The sequence below is a fragment of the Ipomoea nil genome, unplaced genomic scaffold, assembly GCF_001879475.1.
Source record: "Ipomoea nil cultivar Tokyo-kokei standard unplaced genomic scaffold, Asagao_1.1 scaffold2805, whole genome shotgun sequence".
In the NCBI taxonomy this organism is placed as follows: domain Eukaryota; kingdom Viridiplantae; phylum Streptophyta; class Magnoliopsida; order Solanales; family Convolvulaceae; genus Ipomoea; species Ipomoea nil.
The window spans coordinates 3,431,020-3,447,270 of NW_017619233.1; the positions used below are offsets into that span (position 1 = coordinate 3,431,020).

The following is a 16,251-nucleotide window of genomic DNA, read 5'->3' on the forward strand; positions in this document are numbered from 1 at the left end:
AACATTAAGATTTAGCAGTAGCAGTTCTCTGGTTTTCTTCTTCTTAATCTTCACTTGTCATTTAGAAATTCTTTACTTTCAACTTTGAGAGTGGTGTACGTGGTGAGCTTGTCGTAACGATATTTAATTGGTTTGCAATTAATTTTGAAATGCTTTTGATATTTTTAGGAACAAGATGATTTTAATTGTATTCACACTATTTGTTAGAAAATTTAATTTAATTGTTGATCTTGAATGAGCCCGTGCTTTGTTTTCGTTATTATTATTTTGATTTTGCTTTTCAAATATTCCATTTGTTAATTAGTTTAGTTTGCATCAATTCGTAGAATTGAACTATTGAAGCTATTATTAGAATGAGTAGCTAATTGATTCATGTTTTTAGCCTCTTTTGTTGTTTCGTTTCGTGGTTGATTATTTATCCTTCTTGCTTTGTTTTCTATGTGTTTTATTACCTTAGTTGCCTTGTTTTCTACATGCATTTCCACTTAGTTTATTCCATTGCTTTTGGAACATTTCATTCAATTATTTCTTTTAAGTACAGTTATTAAATTGCATTATTACAATTCCCTGTGGGATCGACACTTGCATTTGCACGTTATTACTACCGTGACTCGTGCACTTGCGAGGACATAAAAATTGTCCATCAATTTTGGCGCCGTTGCCGGGGAATTGTTTATTTTGCAATTTAATTTCTGTTTTTTTTTTCCTTTAATTGCATTATTTTTTTCCCTATCCCTTCATTATTGTCTTCTCTTGCATTTTTTTTTAAATTCATTTGTCCATTTAAAAATTGCTTTATACTTGTTTTAATTCTATCACTTTATTATTATTGTCGTTTGATTATTCTTTTTAATATTGCTATTTATTCAAGTCATTAGTCTATTTAAAAATTGCTTACTATTTGTTTTTGCTTTCCCTATTCCCGTTGCTTATTTTTCCCTATCTTAATTTCTTTTTCCATACTATTTTTTTTTTGTTATTTTATTTATTTATTTAATGCAGGGTCGTCGTTCTTTAAATCCTATATTGTTACCTTTAGACGACCGTATTAATAGGAAACAAAAAAGAATATTACTTTTTGAAAACCCAACTTTTGAACCACAAGAAACAACCACAACCATGGCTGCACTTCCTCCACCCAATCCCAACCCCAATCCTAACCCCAATCCTAATCCTAACCCCAACCCCAGGCTCAACCCTAGGCTGATGAAAGACTTTGGTAGGCCCCAAGTAGGAAATTCACCTTCTTGTATAGTGCTTACCAATGCAGGCAGGAATTATGAGCTAAAGACGATCCACTATAATCAATTACCGTCTTTTTATGGCTCGGCAACCGAGGATGCCCTTACTTTCATTCGGGATTTCTACGGGGTAGTCCAAAACTTTCCATTGAATGACCTAACGGAGGATGAATTGAGAATGAGGTGTTTCCCTTATACCTTGAAAGATGCAGCAAGGACATGGTTCATGTCTCTCACGCCTGGATCCCTTCGGACATGGCCGGAGGTGTATAATAAATTCATAGGTAAATTCTATTCCCATGCTAAAACTTCTGAATTGCGAAGGAAAATTGCGACTTTCTCGCAAGCTGACGGCGAACCGTTCCATGAGGCATGGGAAAGGTTCAAAATGTTGCTCATTCAATGCCCCCACCATGGTTACCCATTGGAGCTGCAAAACCAAACCTTCTATGATGGTTTGACCCAAACTTGCCAATCGATAGTTGATAATGCGGCTGGAGGTGCCATGGGTGAAAAAACTGCAGGGGAAACCTTAGCATTGTATGAAATGCTAGGAGCGAACTCCCAACAAAAAAGCATAAGGGGACGGACACCAGGTTTGTATGAAGTTAGCTCAAATCCTGATTTGACAGCTTATATGTCTGAGTTAACAAAACAAATGACAAGTATGTGCTCCATGATGAGTATGAACCAAAGGAATGCAGTTGTGATTGAAGGAAATGACAATGTTGAGCAAGCTAATGCAATGAACAGTTTTAATCAGAGGCCGAGAAATGACCCATACTCTAACTCTTATAATCCGGGTTGGAAAAATCATCCCAATTTATCTTGGGGCAATAACCAAAATAATTTTCAACCAACTGTTCCACCTCAACCAAGGAAACCATCTTTGGAGGATTCCTTGAATACTTTGGTACAGGCTTGCAATAAACAGCGAGAAACAACTGAGCAGCAATTCAAGATGCAACATGAAGCATTCCAGATGCACCAAGAAGCAAATGATCGACGCTTCCAACAGCAACAAGAAGCAAATGATCAACGGTTCCAACGAACAGAGGCATCACTTGCTAGAAATGAGACTTCTTTAAGAAAACTGGAGGTTCAAATGGGGCAAATGGCTGAATCTATGCAAGGTCATGTGCCAGGTAAATTACCCAGTCAAACTGAAGAAGCTAAGGTTATGACTGTTTTAAGAAGCGGTAAAATTATTGAAAATAATGCGAAAGAAAATACCACTTCTCAACCAACTGAAATAGTTGAAAACTTGCATGTTGATGAAGATGTTAATAAGGATGAACCCAAGTTGCATAAATCTGTTAATCCTTATGTGCCCCCTAAGCCCTATGTTCCCCCAGTTCCATTTCCTGGTAGATTGAAAAATTCAAAATTTGATAAATCATTTTCTGAAATTTATGATTTGTTGTCAAAAGTGCATGTGAATTTGCCTTTGTTAGACATGATTAAAAATATGCCTGCCTATGCTAAGTTTTTGAAGGAACTGAATACTAGGAAGCGTAGGTATGAACATAATGAAAAAGTTTTTATGTCTAGAACTGTATGTGCTGTTTTGCAGACTGACTTGCCCCCAAAATTAGAAGACCCCGGTAGTTTCATAATAACTATTACAGTGGGAAATTCTAAGCAAGAAACAGCAATGCTTGATTTAGGGGCAAGCATTAACTTGATGCCATATTCTGTTTACTTGCAATTGGGTCTGGATAAATTGAAATCTACTTCAATGTCTCTCGAACTTGCTGATCGCTCTATTAGATATCCTAGGGGCATTATAGAAGATGTTTTGGTCCAGGTTGATAAATTGATAATTCCAACTGATTTTGTTGTGTTAGACATAAATAAAAAGTGTAATCATGAACAGGATATGCCTATTTTGCTTGGCCGACCCTTCATGGCCACAGCAAAAACAATGATTGATGTCCAAAGTGGTAAATTAACCATGACAGTCCTTGATGAAACTGTTGAATTTTCGGTTCTGAAATCAATGAAATTCCCTGAAATCAATAATAATCATTGTTTTTCTATAGATGTTTTAGATTCAATAATTTCTGCTGAGTTTTTAGATGAATATCGGTTGAAGGTCGAAGAGACTGAGGCTGATGAAGTCGAACCTCACCAAATCTCAATAACAGATGGAAGTGGTAAAGGAGGTTCGGTTACAGGCTGTTTTGAGCAAACTGAGAAAGTACACACTCATTCCATTGAAGCTGAAGTTCCACCCGAGCTTGAACTGAAACCTCTTCCTGATTCTTTGAAATATGCTTTCTTAGGTTCGAATAATACTTATCCTGTAATAATTTCTTCTAACCTTTCACTTGAGCAAGAAACAAGTCTACTAGAAGTTTTAAAAAAATATAAAAGTGCTATTGGTTGGACAATAGGAGATTTTAGAGGAATAAGTCCAACGGTGTGTATGCACCGGATCCTTCTTGAAGAAGGCGCAACTCCTGTCCGTCAACCTCAGCGCAGGTTAAATCCAAATATGAAGGAGGTTGTACGCGCAGAAGTCCTAAAGTTGCTGGACTCGGGTATTATTTACCCAATTTCAGACAGTAAATGGGTAAGTCCAATTCATGTAGTGCCGAAAAAATCTGGAATTACTGTGGTCACTAATGAAAAAAATGAATTAATCCCAACTAGAACAGTGACTGGGTGGCGCATGTGCATAGATTACAGAAAATTAAATGCCGCCACTAAAAAGGATCATTTCCCTTTGCCCTTTATTGACCAAATGTTAGAAAGATTAGCTGGGCATGCTTATTACTGTTTTCTTGATGGCTTTCAAGGTTATTTTCAGATTCCCATTATGCCTGAAGATCAAGAAAAAACGACATTTACATGTCCTTTTGGCACTTTTGCCTATCGCAGAATGTCATTTGGGTTATGCAATGCACCCGCGACTTTTCAAAGGTGTATGATGTCAATATTTTCTGATATGGTTGAAAGATATGTTGAAGTGTTTATGGATGATTTTTCTCTGTTTGGTGACTCTTTTGATGATTGCCTTGTTCATTTATCTTCTGTGCTTGAAAGATGTGTCAAAATGAACTTAACCCTGAGTTGGGAAAAAAGTAATTTCATGGTTAAAGAGGGCATTGTTCTGGGGCATATAATTTCTGACAGGGGAATAGAAGTTGATAAGGCTAAAATTGATGTTATTTCTAAATTACCTCCCCCTACGTCTGTGAAAGAAGTTCGAAGTTTTCTTGGTCATGCAGGTTTTTACAGACGTTTCATAAAAGACTTTTCAAAAATTTGTAGGCCTTTATGTAACCTGCTTGCAAAAGATGTTGTTTTCAAATTTGATGATGATTGCTTATCTGCTTTTAAGTTTTTGAAAGAAAAATTAACTTCTGCTCCCGTTCTTGCTGCACCTAATTGGGAGTGTCCTTTTGAAATAATGTGTGATGCATCTGATTATGACATAGGCGCTGTTTTAGGACAAAGAATTAATAAAATGCCTTATGTGATTCATTATGCGAGTAGAACTTTGGATAGTGCTCAGGCTAACTATACAACGACTGAAAAGGAGTTGTTGGCAATAGTCTTTGCATTAGAAAAATTTCGTTCTTACTTGATTGGTTCTAAGGTGATTGTTTATTCTGATCATTCTGCTCTAAAATTTTTGTTGGCTAAAAAAGATGCTAAACCTAGACTAATAAGATGGATTCTATTGCTGCAAGAGTTTGATTTGACTATTAGGGACAAGAAAGGTTGCGAGAATGTGGTAGCCGACCATTTGTCCCGTCTACCCGAAGCAGCTAATAACTGTCCTAATTTTGATATTCCTATTGATGACAGGTTTCCAGGTGAACAATTGCTTTCTTTACAGAACACAGAACCTTGGTATGCTGACATTGTGAATTATTTGGTCACAGGTCAATTTCACCCGAGCTTAAATTCACAAGGGAAAAAACATTTTCTTTCCAAAGCAAAACATTTTTTTTGGGATGAGCCTTATTTGTTTAAAATTTGTCCTGATCAAATAATTAGAAGGTGTATTCCTGAATTTGAACAGCAAAATATTTTGAATCACAGTCACACTTTAAATTGCGGAGGACATTTTAGTGGGAAGAAAACTGCATCGAAAGTTTTGCAGTCTGGCTTTTATTGGCCCACTTTGTTCAAGGATGCATATGAATTTTGTGTTAAGTGTGATAGGTGCCAGAGGACTGGTAATATAAGTAAGCGTCATGAAATGCCCCTCTCAAATATTCTAGTTGTTGACTTGTTTGATGTTTGGGGAATTGATTTCATGGGACCGTTTCCTACTTCCTTTGGTTATAATTATATTCTTGTGGCTGTTGATTATGTATCAAAATGGGTTGAAGCTGTGGCCACTAGGACGAATGACAGTAAAGTTGTTTTGAAATTCCTGAAAAATATTTTTGCCAGGTTTGGGACACCCAAAGCTATTATTAGCGATGAAGGTACCCACTTTTGTAATAGACTTTTTGCAGGTCTTCTGAAAAAATATGGCATTACTCATAAAGTAGCTACCCCTTACCATCCACAGACTTCTGGTCAAGTAGAGGTGAGTAACAGACAAATCAAAGGAATTTTGGAAAAAACGGTAAATCCTTCCCGGAAGGATTGGGCCATCAAGCTGAATGATGCACTGTGGGCTTATAGGACAGCCTACAAGACCCCAATTGGTATGAGCCCATATAGGTTGGTATTTGGGAAGGCTTGTCATTTGCCAGTAGAGTTAGAACATAAAGCCTATTGGGCTATTAAATTCCTAAATTTTGATGTGCAGAGGGCTGGTGGAATTAGAAAACTTAATTTGAATGAATTAGAAGAGATAAGGAACGAGGCCTATGAGAACTCAAAAATCTATAAAGAGAGGACTAAAGCTTACCATGATAAATTTATTTTGAGGAAAAATTTTGAACCTGGGATGAAAGTTTTGTTATTTAACTCTCGGTTGAGATTGTTTCCAGGTAAGTTAAAATCAAGGTGGACAGGGCCTTTTGTGGTACGTGAAGTATTTCCTCATGGTGCCTGTGAGATTGAAAATCCAGAAACAGGTGAAAATTTTAAGGTAAATGGGCAAAGACTAAAACAGTACCTCGAGGGTGAATCCTCAACCCATAGTATTGAACGGATAGAGTTGCAGGACTCTGAATGTCAATGTTGTCTAGCTACAGACAATAATTGAAGCATTATTGGGAGGAAACCGAATTCTCTTTCCCTTTCCCCTTTATTTGCATTTATTTTCTTCTTTCTTTCTTTGTGTTTCTCTTATGATTTCGGTTCTCAACATTGAGGACAATGTTTGGAATAAGTGTGGGGAAGGGTTCTCTATTATTTTAGATTATTTGTCAGCTTTCTCGAAAAATGTTTTTACTTTTAGAAGCAATTAAGTATGAACTTGAGCTTTACCTAGATAGTCTTTTTGAATAGCCTATGATGATAATAATGCAGGTTTTTGTCAACTCGTAGTGTGTATATTATTTTTGACTAGTTGTTAATTTCTTTAATTTTATATCTTTGTCAAAAAACCAAAAAAAAAATCAAAAAAAAGACAAAAACAAAAAGATAGCATAATTAGAATTTGCAAAATCACAAATACCCATATATGTTTTATGCATTTTCTTTAATAGTTTATATGTTGATTTCACCTTATATTACCTTTATCAAATTCTTAAACAGTTTTTGAGTGCTATAAATTGTGGTGTAGTATGTTGGTTTCAAGGATCATCTTTGTGGCATAAGTGAGGTGAAAAATCTTTAAACAAAAGATTTAAAAATATATTCAAAAATAAATAAGAGTGTTTTATTTATTTTATTTCCAGCAATTTCAGAGATTCTACTCCGCTGAATCAGCCACCTATACACATGTACCATAAATAAATAAATAAGTGTCGTGGTCTGGTTTATGAGTACACACAAAATTGAAAACCCAAACAAGTCTGGCGTAAAATGGCGAGGTTTTTGGGGAAGTTCTCTTTGGAAAAGTCAAAATAGAAAAATAATGAGTGAACTTTGGAAGAGACGAGCAATTGCATTTTAATTTTTAATAAATGCCTTGATCCTGATTTCCTTCATGTTTTGCACCTGCACTGTGATAGAATATTTCTGAATCTGGTTTGGGTTGAATTTGGTGAAATTTTCCTATTCTTCTATTGAGTTTTTGTATAGTTCATATAAGGGGTGTCAGCACACGAGCACAAGTTTTATATTTATTCTAGTTGTTAAAGGTTTTAATTTCTAGTCAATTGTTTTATACATTCTTTGAGTTGGCATTAACTTTGCATTGATGAGGCAAATAAATTTGAAAGGCTATTTGGGTACAACTCGATCTTATGCTTGATTTTATTTTAATTTATTTTCTTTTTAATAATGTCTTTGCTTGAGGACAAGCAAATAAATAAGTGTGGGGAAATTTGATAAACATTATTTGTATTGATAATTTATATTAATTCTTTTTATTATTCATTAGTAATTTTAATTAATTATGCATTTATTTTTCATTTATTTTAATACTTAATAATGTTTGAGTTTTTAATATTTTTTGTTTAGTTTTTGTTAAATTTATCAGCTCACTAATTTCTCAACCTCAATTTATTATTATTATTATTATTATTATTATTATTATTATTATTATTATTATTATTATTATTATTATTATTATTATTATTATTATTATTATTATATTATGTTAGTAGTTTTGTTCCCATCCCAAATAAAACGCAGATCAACGCCAACGCAGCAGGCGTGAACAGAATCCGACGACGCGGAAAAAGTGAGCGACGCGAGCGGAAGAGGCTCCGGTCCTTGGACGTCCGACTGTTTCTGGCAAGAAGCTCTGTGGCATCCCTTAGATCAAGGATTGTTGTGGCTATTCTTCATTGGAATCGCAGCATTACGGTTGGGCTGAAGATTATAAATATTGGGCAGGAAACATCAAGATCTTCATAAAAAAAAACTCCCCGGAGCAACTTCGGTCGAGACGGCGGCGATCTCCTGCAGCAACGTTGGCATTCTACGGCAGCGACCAGCCCTTGGGTGGTGGTGATTTCCGACCGGCGGTGGCATCAGCTTGGTTCAACGTGTGGCTGCAGATCTCATCTTTCCTGGTTTTTGCCTTTATTTATACTTTCATTCTCTAATTAGTGTTGCAATTTATTTAATCGTTAGTGGCAAAATTACTGCGTTTTTGTTTTTATCATACTGCCAACTCTTCCTTTCACTTCACTTTCCCTTGTTATTAATTTATTTTGATATTAGTTGTTTGGTGAAGGAATGAAACTGTATGGTGATTTTTAATTTGGTTTGCTAAATCTAAACATTCTAGGATCATTTTAGTAGCAGCATTCCCTTTCTAATTTCCTTTAAATATTGCTTTTCCTATTCTTGGATCAAAATATGTTCATTTAATGTGTTTATCATTTGATTATCAAAACATTAAGATTTAGCAGTAGCAGTTCTCTGGTTTTCTTCTTCTTAATCTTCACTTGTCATTTAGAAATTCTTTACTTTCAACTTTGAGAGTGGTGTACGTGGTGAGCTTGTCGTAACGATATTTAATTGGTTTGCAATTAATTTTGAAATGCTTTTGATATTTTTAGGAACAAGATGATTTTAATTTTATTCACACTATTTGTTAGAAAATTTAATTTAATTGTTGATCTTGAATGAGCCCGTGCTTTGTTTTCGTTATTATTATTTTGATTTTGCTTTTCAAATATTCCATTTGTTAATTAGTTTAGTTTGCATCAATTCGTAGAATTGAACTATTGAAGCTATTATTAGAATGAGTAGCTAATTGATTCATGTTTTTAGCCTCTTTTGTTGTTTCGTTTCGTGGTTGATTATTTATCCTTCTTGCTTTGTTTTCTATGTGTTTTATTACCTTAGTTGCCTTGTTTTCTACCTGCGTTTCCACTTAGTTTATTCCATTGCTTTTGGAACATTTCATTCAATTATTTCTTTTAAGTACAGTTATTAAATTGCATTATTACAATTCCCTGTGGGATCGACACTTGCATTTGCACGCTATTACTACCGTGACTCGTGCACTTGCGAGGACATAAAAATTGTCCATCAAGACACACCATGGATAAGACTAGTGGACTGATTCTTTTGAAGCATGAGATGAAGGGATTCAAGAACAAGTATGAAGAGATAGGGAGACATGGGATCACCTTGCCTAAGGCCCCTATGAGGAACAACATGACCAATATCTCTTCCTTCAAGCAAAATAGAGTAAGTAACAGAAGATACCATTTCCCTGAGAAGGTTTAGAAACTGGCCAGTGAAGCCCATCTTATGAATTACAGCAAACAAGAAATCCCAATTCACTCTATCAAATGCCTTGCTCATGTCCAGTTTTACCCCCACAAAGCCAACCTTCCCCTGCCTTTTCCTTTTGAGATAGTGATTTATTTCATAAGCAAGCATGACATTGTCCGTTATTAGACGACCCGGAACGAAGGCTGATTGGGTTTCAGATATGATATGGGTGAGGAGAGGTTTAATACGGTTGGCCATGATTTTTGAAACAAGCTTACACAGGGTATTGCATAGTGATATAGGCCTAAGATCTCCCATACATTCAGGTTTGTTTTTCTTGGGGATAAGTATTATGTGAGTGTGGTTGATGTTACTAGGCAGATTTCCGGACAGAATACAATCTGAGCAGAAAGATAGGAGTTCTGGTCCAAGAATGTCCCAAAAATGTTGAAAAAATCCCGGGTTAAGTCCGTCAGGACCTGGGGATTTCTCCGGTTTCATATCAAATAAGGCTTCTTTAACTTCTTGTGATGTAACTCTACGGTTAAGGGAACTGTTATGAGCAGTAGTGAGCTTAGGCTGGATGCAATCAATAACTGGTTCCAGAATCCCAACAGTGGGGTTGAACAGATTAGAAAAATAAGAGGTAATAAGAGTGTCAAGATCTGTACCTCCTTCAACCCAATTGCCATCCTCCCCTTTGAGTCTGGAGATCTGATTAGCTTGCTTCCTCCGACGGACGGAATTATGGAAGTAACTAGAGTTAGTATCTCCATCCCTTAACCAAAATTGCTTGGCCCTTTGCCGCCAGTAGTCACTCTGTTGACGGAGAACCCTCAGGTACTGATGTTGTGCTTCCATGAACATAGATATGCCATTTTGGTCACGCCTATGTTTAGTGTGCTCCATTCGATTTTTCCAATAAGCAATACGGCGATGAAAATCTCTGGTAAAGTGTTTTCCCCAATCCCATAATTGTATAAAAATAATGTACATAATTGTATAAAAAATGTACATAATTGTATGAACAAATATACATAATCACAGCAACTTCCTACCGCACCTCCAGGCGCGCGACGCACAGTGCTGCGCGCTGTGGTGTAGGGTATAACGATTGTCCGAGCCATTGTGCATTTTCGTTTCTGATATGATGCAACCTCCCCCACCCGATGTTTCCTTGTATGGGCCTGCCAGCCATCCGATTTTGCATCAACCAAAAAAGTTATCCGAACTCAAAAAGGTTTGCTGTGGAGAAAGTCACTAAAACCACCCGAATTCGACATTGTTGCTGCCCAGGATCGAACTGGGGACCTTCAGTGTGTAAGACTGACGTGATAACCACTACACCACAGCAACCCAATGTTAGAAAGGCTGTATTTTAAGTATATAAATAGTACGCATTTTTTTTACAGTTAGTCGGACAATTAGAATTACAAAATGTTGCTGCCCAGGATTGAGCTGGAGACCTTCAGTGTGTAAGACTGACGTGATAACCACTACACCACAGCAACCCAATGTTAAAAAGGGCTGTATTATCAGTTCACGTTTTTTCGTCTCTTTATTTAACCGAACATTAACAGTGGCCTTATTTCGGTACAACTTTGAATATAAATTCCATATTAAGTTTGGAAATAATAAAAAATCATGTTATAAATATGATTATTATGGACATTATTATATACATGGTAACAGTTGTAACTAATTAGATTACTACCTTTTATATGTATTCATTATTACCTTGTATATAGAGATACTTTTGTATAAGAATTGTAGATGAAAAATGAGAAGATCTTGGCTTTCCTCTCCACTTTTTGTCTATTCTGAATATATATCTAAAAACATGTCAATACAAGTTATGTCCTTGATTTTTGTCCATTTTTTTTATATGCTAATAAATATATACATTTGGCTTTAATTGTTGTACATTCATTTGCATTGGACAAAATCACCCTTACACCGTTATAACACCGTTAGTTTTTAATATATCTACCAATCTTACCATACGCCTACATCTATCATATCTTTTTCCTATTTTTAATTATCATTTTATTAAAATTATCATATAACAATTAATTTAATTATAAATTATATTTTAATTAAATATTTATATGAATGTTAAATTATATATATATATATATATATATATATATATATATATATATATATAAAATAAGGATTTAACACTTAAAGCATAATCTCAAAACTTGAACCGATAGAAGAGAAGATCGAAGATGAAGAAAATGTAGTTAGTACGAGTCGAGCGAAACTTGTTAGTGTAATTTTTAACGAGACATAAGTATGATATAGTAATATGCAATGACAAGTGTTATAAATAATTAGATGTGGACATTACTAAAAGTATTATTATATTATAATAATACATCTTCATCCTTTATATATAGGGATCATACTAAAATTTTGTATATTTGTCAACCACTTTGTGCTCAAATGATATGTAATGACCTCTCTATGTTTTATTGTCTATCTCTTTACTTTATGCAAGGATACATTTGATTTCACAACATATTTAATTATCCGAGGTCAACGTCAGTCAGTAGTAAAACGACGACGTGGATTTGCAGCACCGATGTTATCAGCAATTCAAAACGTTAGGAGGTCCACTCTCATCCTAAACCGCTACTGACAAACAACTTATTATAAGCTCTGAAGAAAAAATATCATATCAGAAATCACCAGCCTGAGAAAATCCACCCACCCAACCCAGCTTTAACCCTAAAAATCATCATTTCTATTCTTTATGCAAGTGAAGGATTGAAATTCTTTCGCCATGGACGTGGCTTATCTTCAAGCCAAATGTATTTCTTCTCCGTTTCGTTCTCCCACTCATCATTGCCCTCTCTTAGCTCTTTCTAGGGTTTCCCATTCCTTGCTCTTCAATCCCAAACACATCAACTTGCGTCGATGGAAGAACATGTGCTCTGCTTCCAACTCCGAAACCCTCATCGCTGGCTCTCCCAATGGACACCACAAATCCCACGAGGTCGTCACTGTAAAGTCAGAAGACCACGAGTTGGGTGACTTGAAATCTTGGATGCACAACAACGGACTCCCTCCTTGCAAGGTCGTGCTTGATGAGAGGCCCTCCCACAATGCTAAACATCGCCCCATTCACTACGTTGCCGCCAGCGAAGATCTTCAGGTTCGGAGTGAAAGAAAGACTAGTTTCTTAATTTTTCTAGTTACTCATTTTGTTTTCTTGATTTTCCTTTTTCATTTGCTTATTATAGACAGGTGATATTGCATTTTCTGTGCCAAACTCGTTGGTGGTAACATTGGAGAGGGTTCTGGGAAACGAGACTGTCGGTAAGGTGTTGAATTCATGAATCTAATAAAGGTTTATTTCTTAGAGGCACTAAGAATTCCACTGCATATGATTAGAATAAGTTGACTCCTTTTAAATTATACAATGCAGCTGAACTCTTGACAACCAACAAATTATCAGAACTAGCCTGCTTGGCACTCTATCTCATGTATGAAAAGAAGCAAGGAAAGAAATCCTTTTGGTATCCATACATTAAAGAGCTTGATCGGCAGCGGGGTAGGGGCCAGCTAGCTGTTGAGTCACCTCTTCTATGGTCAGAAGCTGAACTCAATTACCTGACAGGGAGTCCGACAAAGGTATTTGAAGCTCCCATCTGTTGAGACTGGGCTCAATATGCGGTTTCTTTCTGTATTTAGTTTTAAATTGCATTTTGTTATAATTAAGGGTGAAGTCATTGAGAGAGCTGAAGGGATTAAGAGAGAATACAGTGAGCTTGACACAGTATGGTTCATGGCTGGATCACTTTTTCAGGTTTCATCCTCTTTCTCTTTGCAATTAGTGAACTTCCTCATCCTGAATCTTAAGCCTGACCTTTTTGGGGGATCATATGCAGCAATACCCTTATGATATACCAACAGAAGCATTTCCTTTTGAGATTTTCAAACAAGCTTTTGTTGCAGTTCAATCCTGTGTTGTGCATTTGCAGGTTGGTGGAATATTAAGAAACTTGATTGGCAGTTTGTTAACTGGGCAATTACCTGTATCTTTTCTACTTTTACCTTATTGAAACCTATGGTGTACTTGTGTACTTTTTAATCAGAAAGTTAGTCTGGCCCGAAGATTTGCTTTAGTTCCTCTAGGACCGCCATTATTATCCTATTGCAGCAACTGCAAAGCAATGCTAGCAGCTGTTGACGGTGCTGTGCAACTTGTTGTTGATCGTCCATATAAGACTGGGGAACCAATTGTTGTTTGGTACGGGCTTAGCTACCTTCACATATTTTCACACTTTATTCTTTTGCCCCTCTAGTGTTCTTTCTTTAAGGGATGATGTTTAATATAGCAAAAGCAGCAGGCTTGTGGTTTATTGGTCACTTCCATATAATGCGATGTACTCTTTAAACATTACATGATACATATTTGTAGGTGTGGGCCACAGCCTAATTCAAAATTGCTCATAAACTATGGTTTTGTTGATGAAGATAATCCTTATGACCGAGTCACTTTAGAGGTAATTTTCCATTTTCCTATTATTCCTGACAATATCATCAGCTTCAAGTAAAAATCTTTCACTTTCTGTCAGGCAGCATTGAATACAGAGGATCCTCAGTATCAGGACAAGAGACTGGCTGCTCAAAGGAATGGGAAATCATCTGTACAAGCTTTCCATGTACTAATTTGTTCTCTTTTTCATTTAATATTTCTTTAATCTTTTAGACGATTTTATTACAGTACTTGTTGACACAGGTATATGTGGGAAGAGAAAAGGAGACTATATCTGAGATGCTCCCTTATTTAAGATTGGGATATGTTTCAGACCCTTCGGAAATGCAATTTGTATTGTCTTCTCAAGGTCCTGTTTGTCCGGTGAGCTCATCTGTTTGGTGAATGGTTTGATTTTTTATTCTACTTTATCAGGCTTGGTAATTTTGAAGGATGAAAAGTTTGGTACCAGCACGAATCCTGACTTTACTCAAGCTTATTAAATAGGTGAGCCCCTGTACAGAACGGGCAGTTTTGGACCAGCTAGCTGAGTATTTCAAGACAAGGCTGCTTCGTTATCCCACCACTCTAAGTGAAGATGAGGCTTTGGTAATCTTCCTTGAACTATGTTCTGAACCCAGTCCAATGGTCTTAAATTTAGGCTTTGAACCAACTTAATATGCTTTTGTTTCTCTTAGTTGGCAGATAATGACCTGGATCCAAAAAAGAGAGTTGCTACACAGCTTGTTAGGTTGGAAAAGAGAATCCTGAACACATGCTTACAGACAACATTGCATCTCATAGACCAGTTACCTGATCTCTCTGTATCTCCTTGCCCTGCTCCTTATGCCCCTATATTAAAATGATAGGTCTCTCTCTCTCTCTTTCTCCTTCCTCCTCCCCTCCAAGGCTCCAACTCCACCCTAAAAAATAAACTTTAAAACTCCCCTGATGTACACATTAAATCAATCATCTTGAATTCAACCATCAAATCACAAAGATTTTAGCTCAATATTCATTTCATGCTGTGTAAGTTTTTGAATACTGTAAAGTATTATGATCACCAAATTTTAACTTACATTTACTTACACAAAAACAAAAAAAAAACCTTGAATCAAATCTGCTTTTTTGTTTTTTTGGTAAAATTTAAAATCCTTTCTTCCCTATAACTCGTCGTTGTTTTAGAGAAAATTTTTGAAGGGCCCTCGTCTTTGTTTTAGAGACAATTTTGAAGGGCAGTGGTGTTGAAAGAATGAAAAGTTTGAAGGGATTGATAGCATCATAAGTTTGGCAGATTCCTTTTTACTTTCCACAGTTGAGGATCACAAATATTTCTCTTTATAATCTGAGTAGAGTTAATACCTGTTTTAGTTCCTCAACTATACTGGCATTTCCACATTTAGTCATTTACTGTCAACTTTAACAAATGTAGTCCCTTAGCTTTTTTAAAATCAACTATAAATTCAATCCAAAATGCCCTCTCATGCAGAAGGTTGGAGTTTGGTGAACAAGTATTTGAACATTTTAGATTGAATTTGATTGATTTTAAAAAGTTTAATGACCAGTTGAGGCATAAATGTAAATCTGTTACTATAGACAATCGATGAGAAATTGGTACTACTCTTTGCCAGTATGTTTGCAATGCATTTTTTGAGGCCTGTCAAATCATCTCCATTAAATTTTGCTGGATTGCTGAAATATGTGAGATGCTATTCAAGATTCTGGAATAGTCTATAAGTAGTATAAGTATAACATGGCCATCCATGTGCAGTCTTGTGTAGGCTAAGCCATCTGTCTTTCTTAATGTGATTCTACCCTATGAGGGATATTCATATCTTTGGTTGTGCATTTACTGATCCAGTCGTCTTGATCTTACTTGCAGGGCATTGTTCAGCAAAGAAACAAAAAAAAGTTATTTTTTCAAAGCGAAAATGGGAGGTTGCTGGATGCTGCAAATACTTGGTGTTGGAACTGTTGGGTCCTTGTAATTGAACTACAGTCTCTACTCTCTACCTACCTTATATTTTCTTTCCTTGGCTTAGTTGTACATTTTCGCTTGCAATTTCTCACTTCATATCTTTTAGGTTAGAATGATATCAGATGCGAATAGCTTTTATCTCACAGTACTTCCCAGCATATCGGCCTTCTGGTCTTTTATTGTAAATACTTTTGATGTATCATACTATGAAACACTTGTTTCCTGATGCAATATAAATGCTGTTCGGATCAGAGTATGCAATCTGGGTGCAGAAAGAAGTAATTAAGACTATG

General features: G+C 35.9%; 1 protein-coding gene and 2 non-coding genes across 4 annotated transcripts; 1 reads left to right on the top strand and 2 right to left on the bottom strand.

Annotated features, from left to right (window-relative positions):
* Positions 1 to 10,777: 10,777 nt before the first annotated feature.
* On the bottom strand, positions 10,778 to 10,850 carry TRNAV-UAC. The gene has a single exon. It is a non-coding gene; the product is annotated as a tRNA-Val (tRNA).
* Positions 10,851 to 10,932: 82 nt separating this feature from the next.
* Positions 10,933 to 11,005, bottom strand: TRNAV-UAC. The gene has a single exon. It is a non-coding gene; the product is annotated as a tRNA-Val (tRNA).
* A 1,114-nt stretch (positions 11,006 to 12,119) lies between these two features.
* Positions 12,120 to 16,209, top strand: LOC109158306. 2 transcript variants are annotated; one of them, XM_019306232.1, is made up of 12 exons: positions 12,120 to 12,654; positions 12,743 to 12,818; positions 12,928 to 13,133; positions 13,222 to 13,308; positions 13,391 to 13,483; positions 13,598 to 13,752; positions 13,924 to 14,008; positions 14,081 to 14,167; positions 14,245 to 14,364; positions 14,488 to 14,589; positions 14,679 to 14,850; positions 15,859 to 16,209. In XM_019306232.1, exons 1-11 carry the CDS (start codon positions 12,283 to 12,285, stop codon positions 14,844 to 14,846), a joined length of 1,551 nt encoding a protein of 516 aa, XP_019161777.1. In that variant the 5' UTR covers positions 12,120 to 12,282; the 3' UTR covers positions 14,847 to 14,850; positions 15,859 to 16,209. The 2 variants fall into 2 exon arrangements, with proteins under 2 accessions (XP_019161777.1, XP_019161778.1); XM_019306233.1 differs by having other exon boundaries at positions 14,679 to 14,849; positions 15,863 to 16,209.
* Positions 16,210 to 16,251: the final 42 nt, after the last annotated feature.

What these genes read in the sequence shown, in the direction of transcription:
- LOC109158306 (XM_019306232.1), top strand. Translation starts at nt 12,283, where the DNA reads ATGGACGTGGCTTATCTTCAAGCCAAATGTATTTCTTCTCCGTTTCGT. An exon ending in CCGCCAGCGAAGATCTTCAG is followed by an intron (nt 12,655 to 12,742) that starts GTTCGGAGTGAA and finishes TGCTTATTATAG; the next exon opens with ACAGGTGATATTGCATTTTC. An exon ending in TCTGGGAAACGAGACTGTCG is followed by an intron (nt 12,819 to 12,927) that starts GTAAGGTGTTGA and finishes TATACAATGCAG; the next exon opens with CTGAACTCTTGACAACCAAC.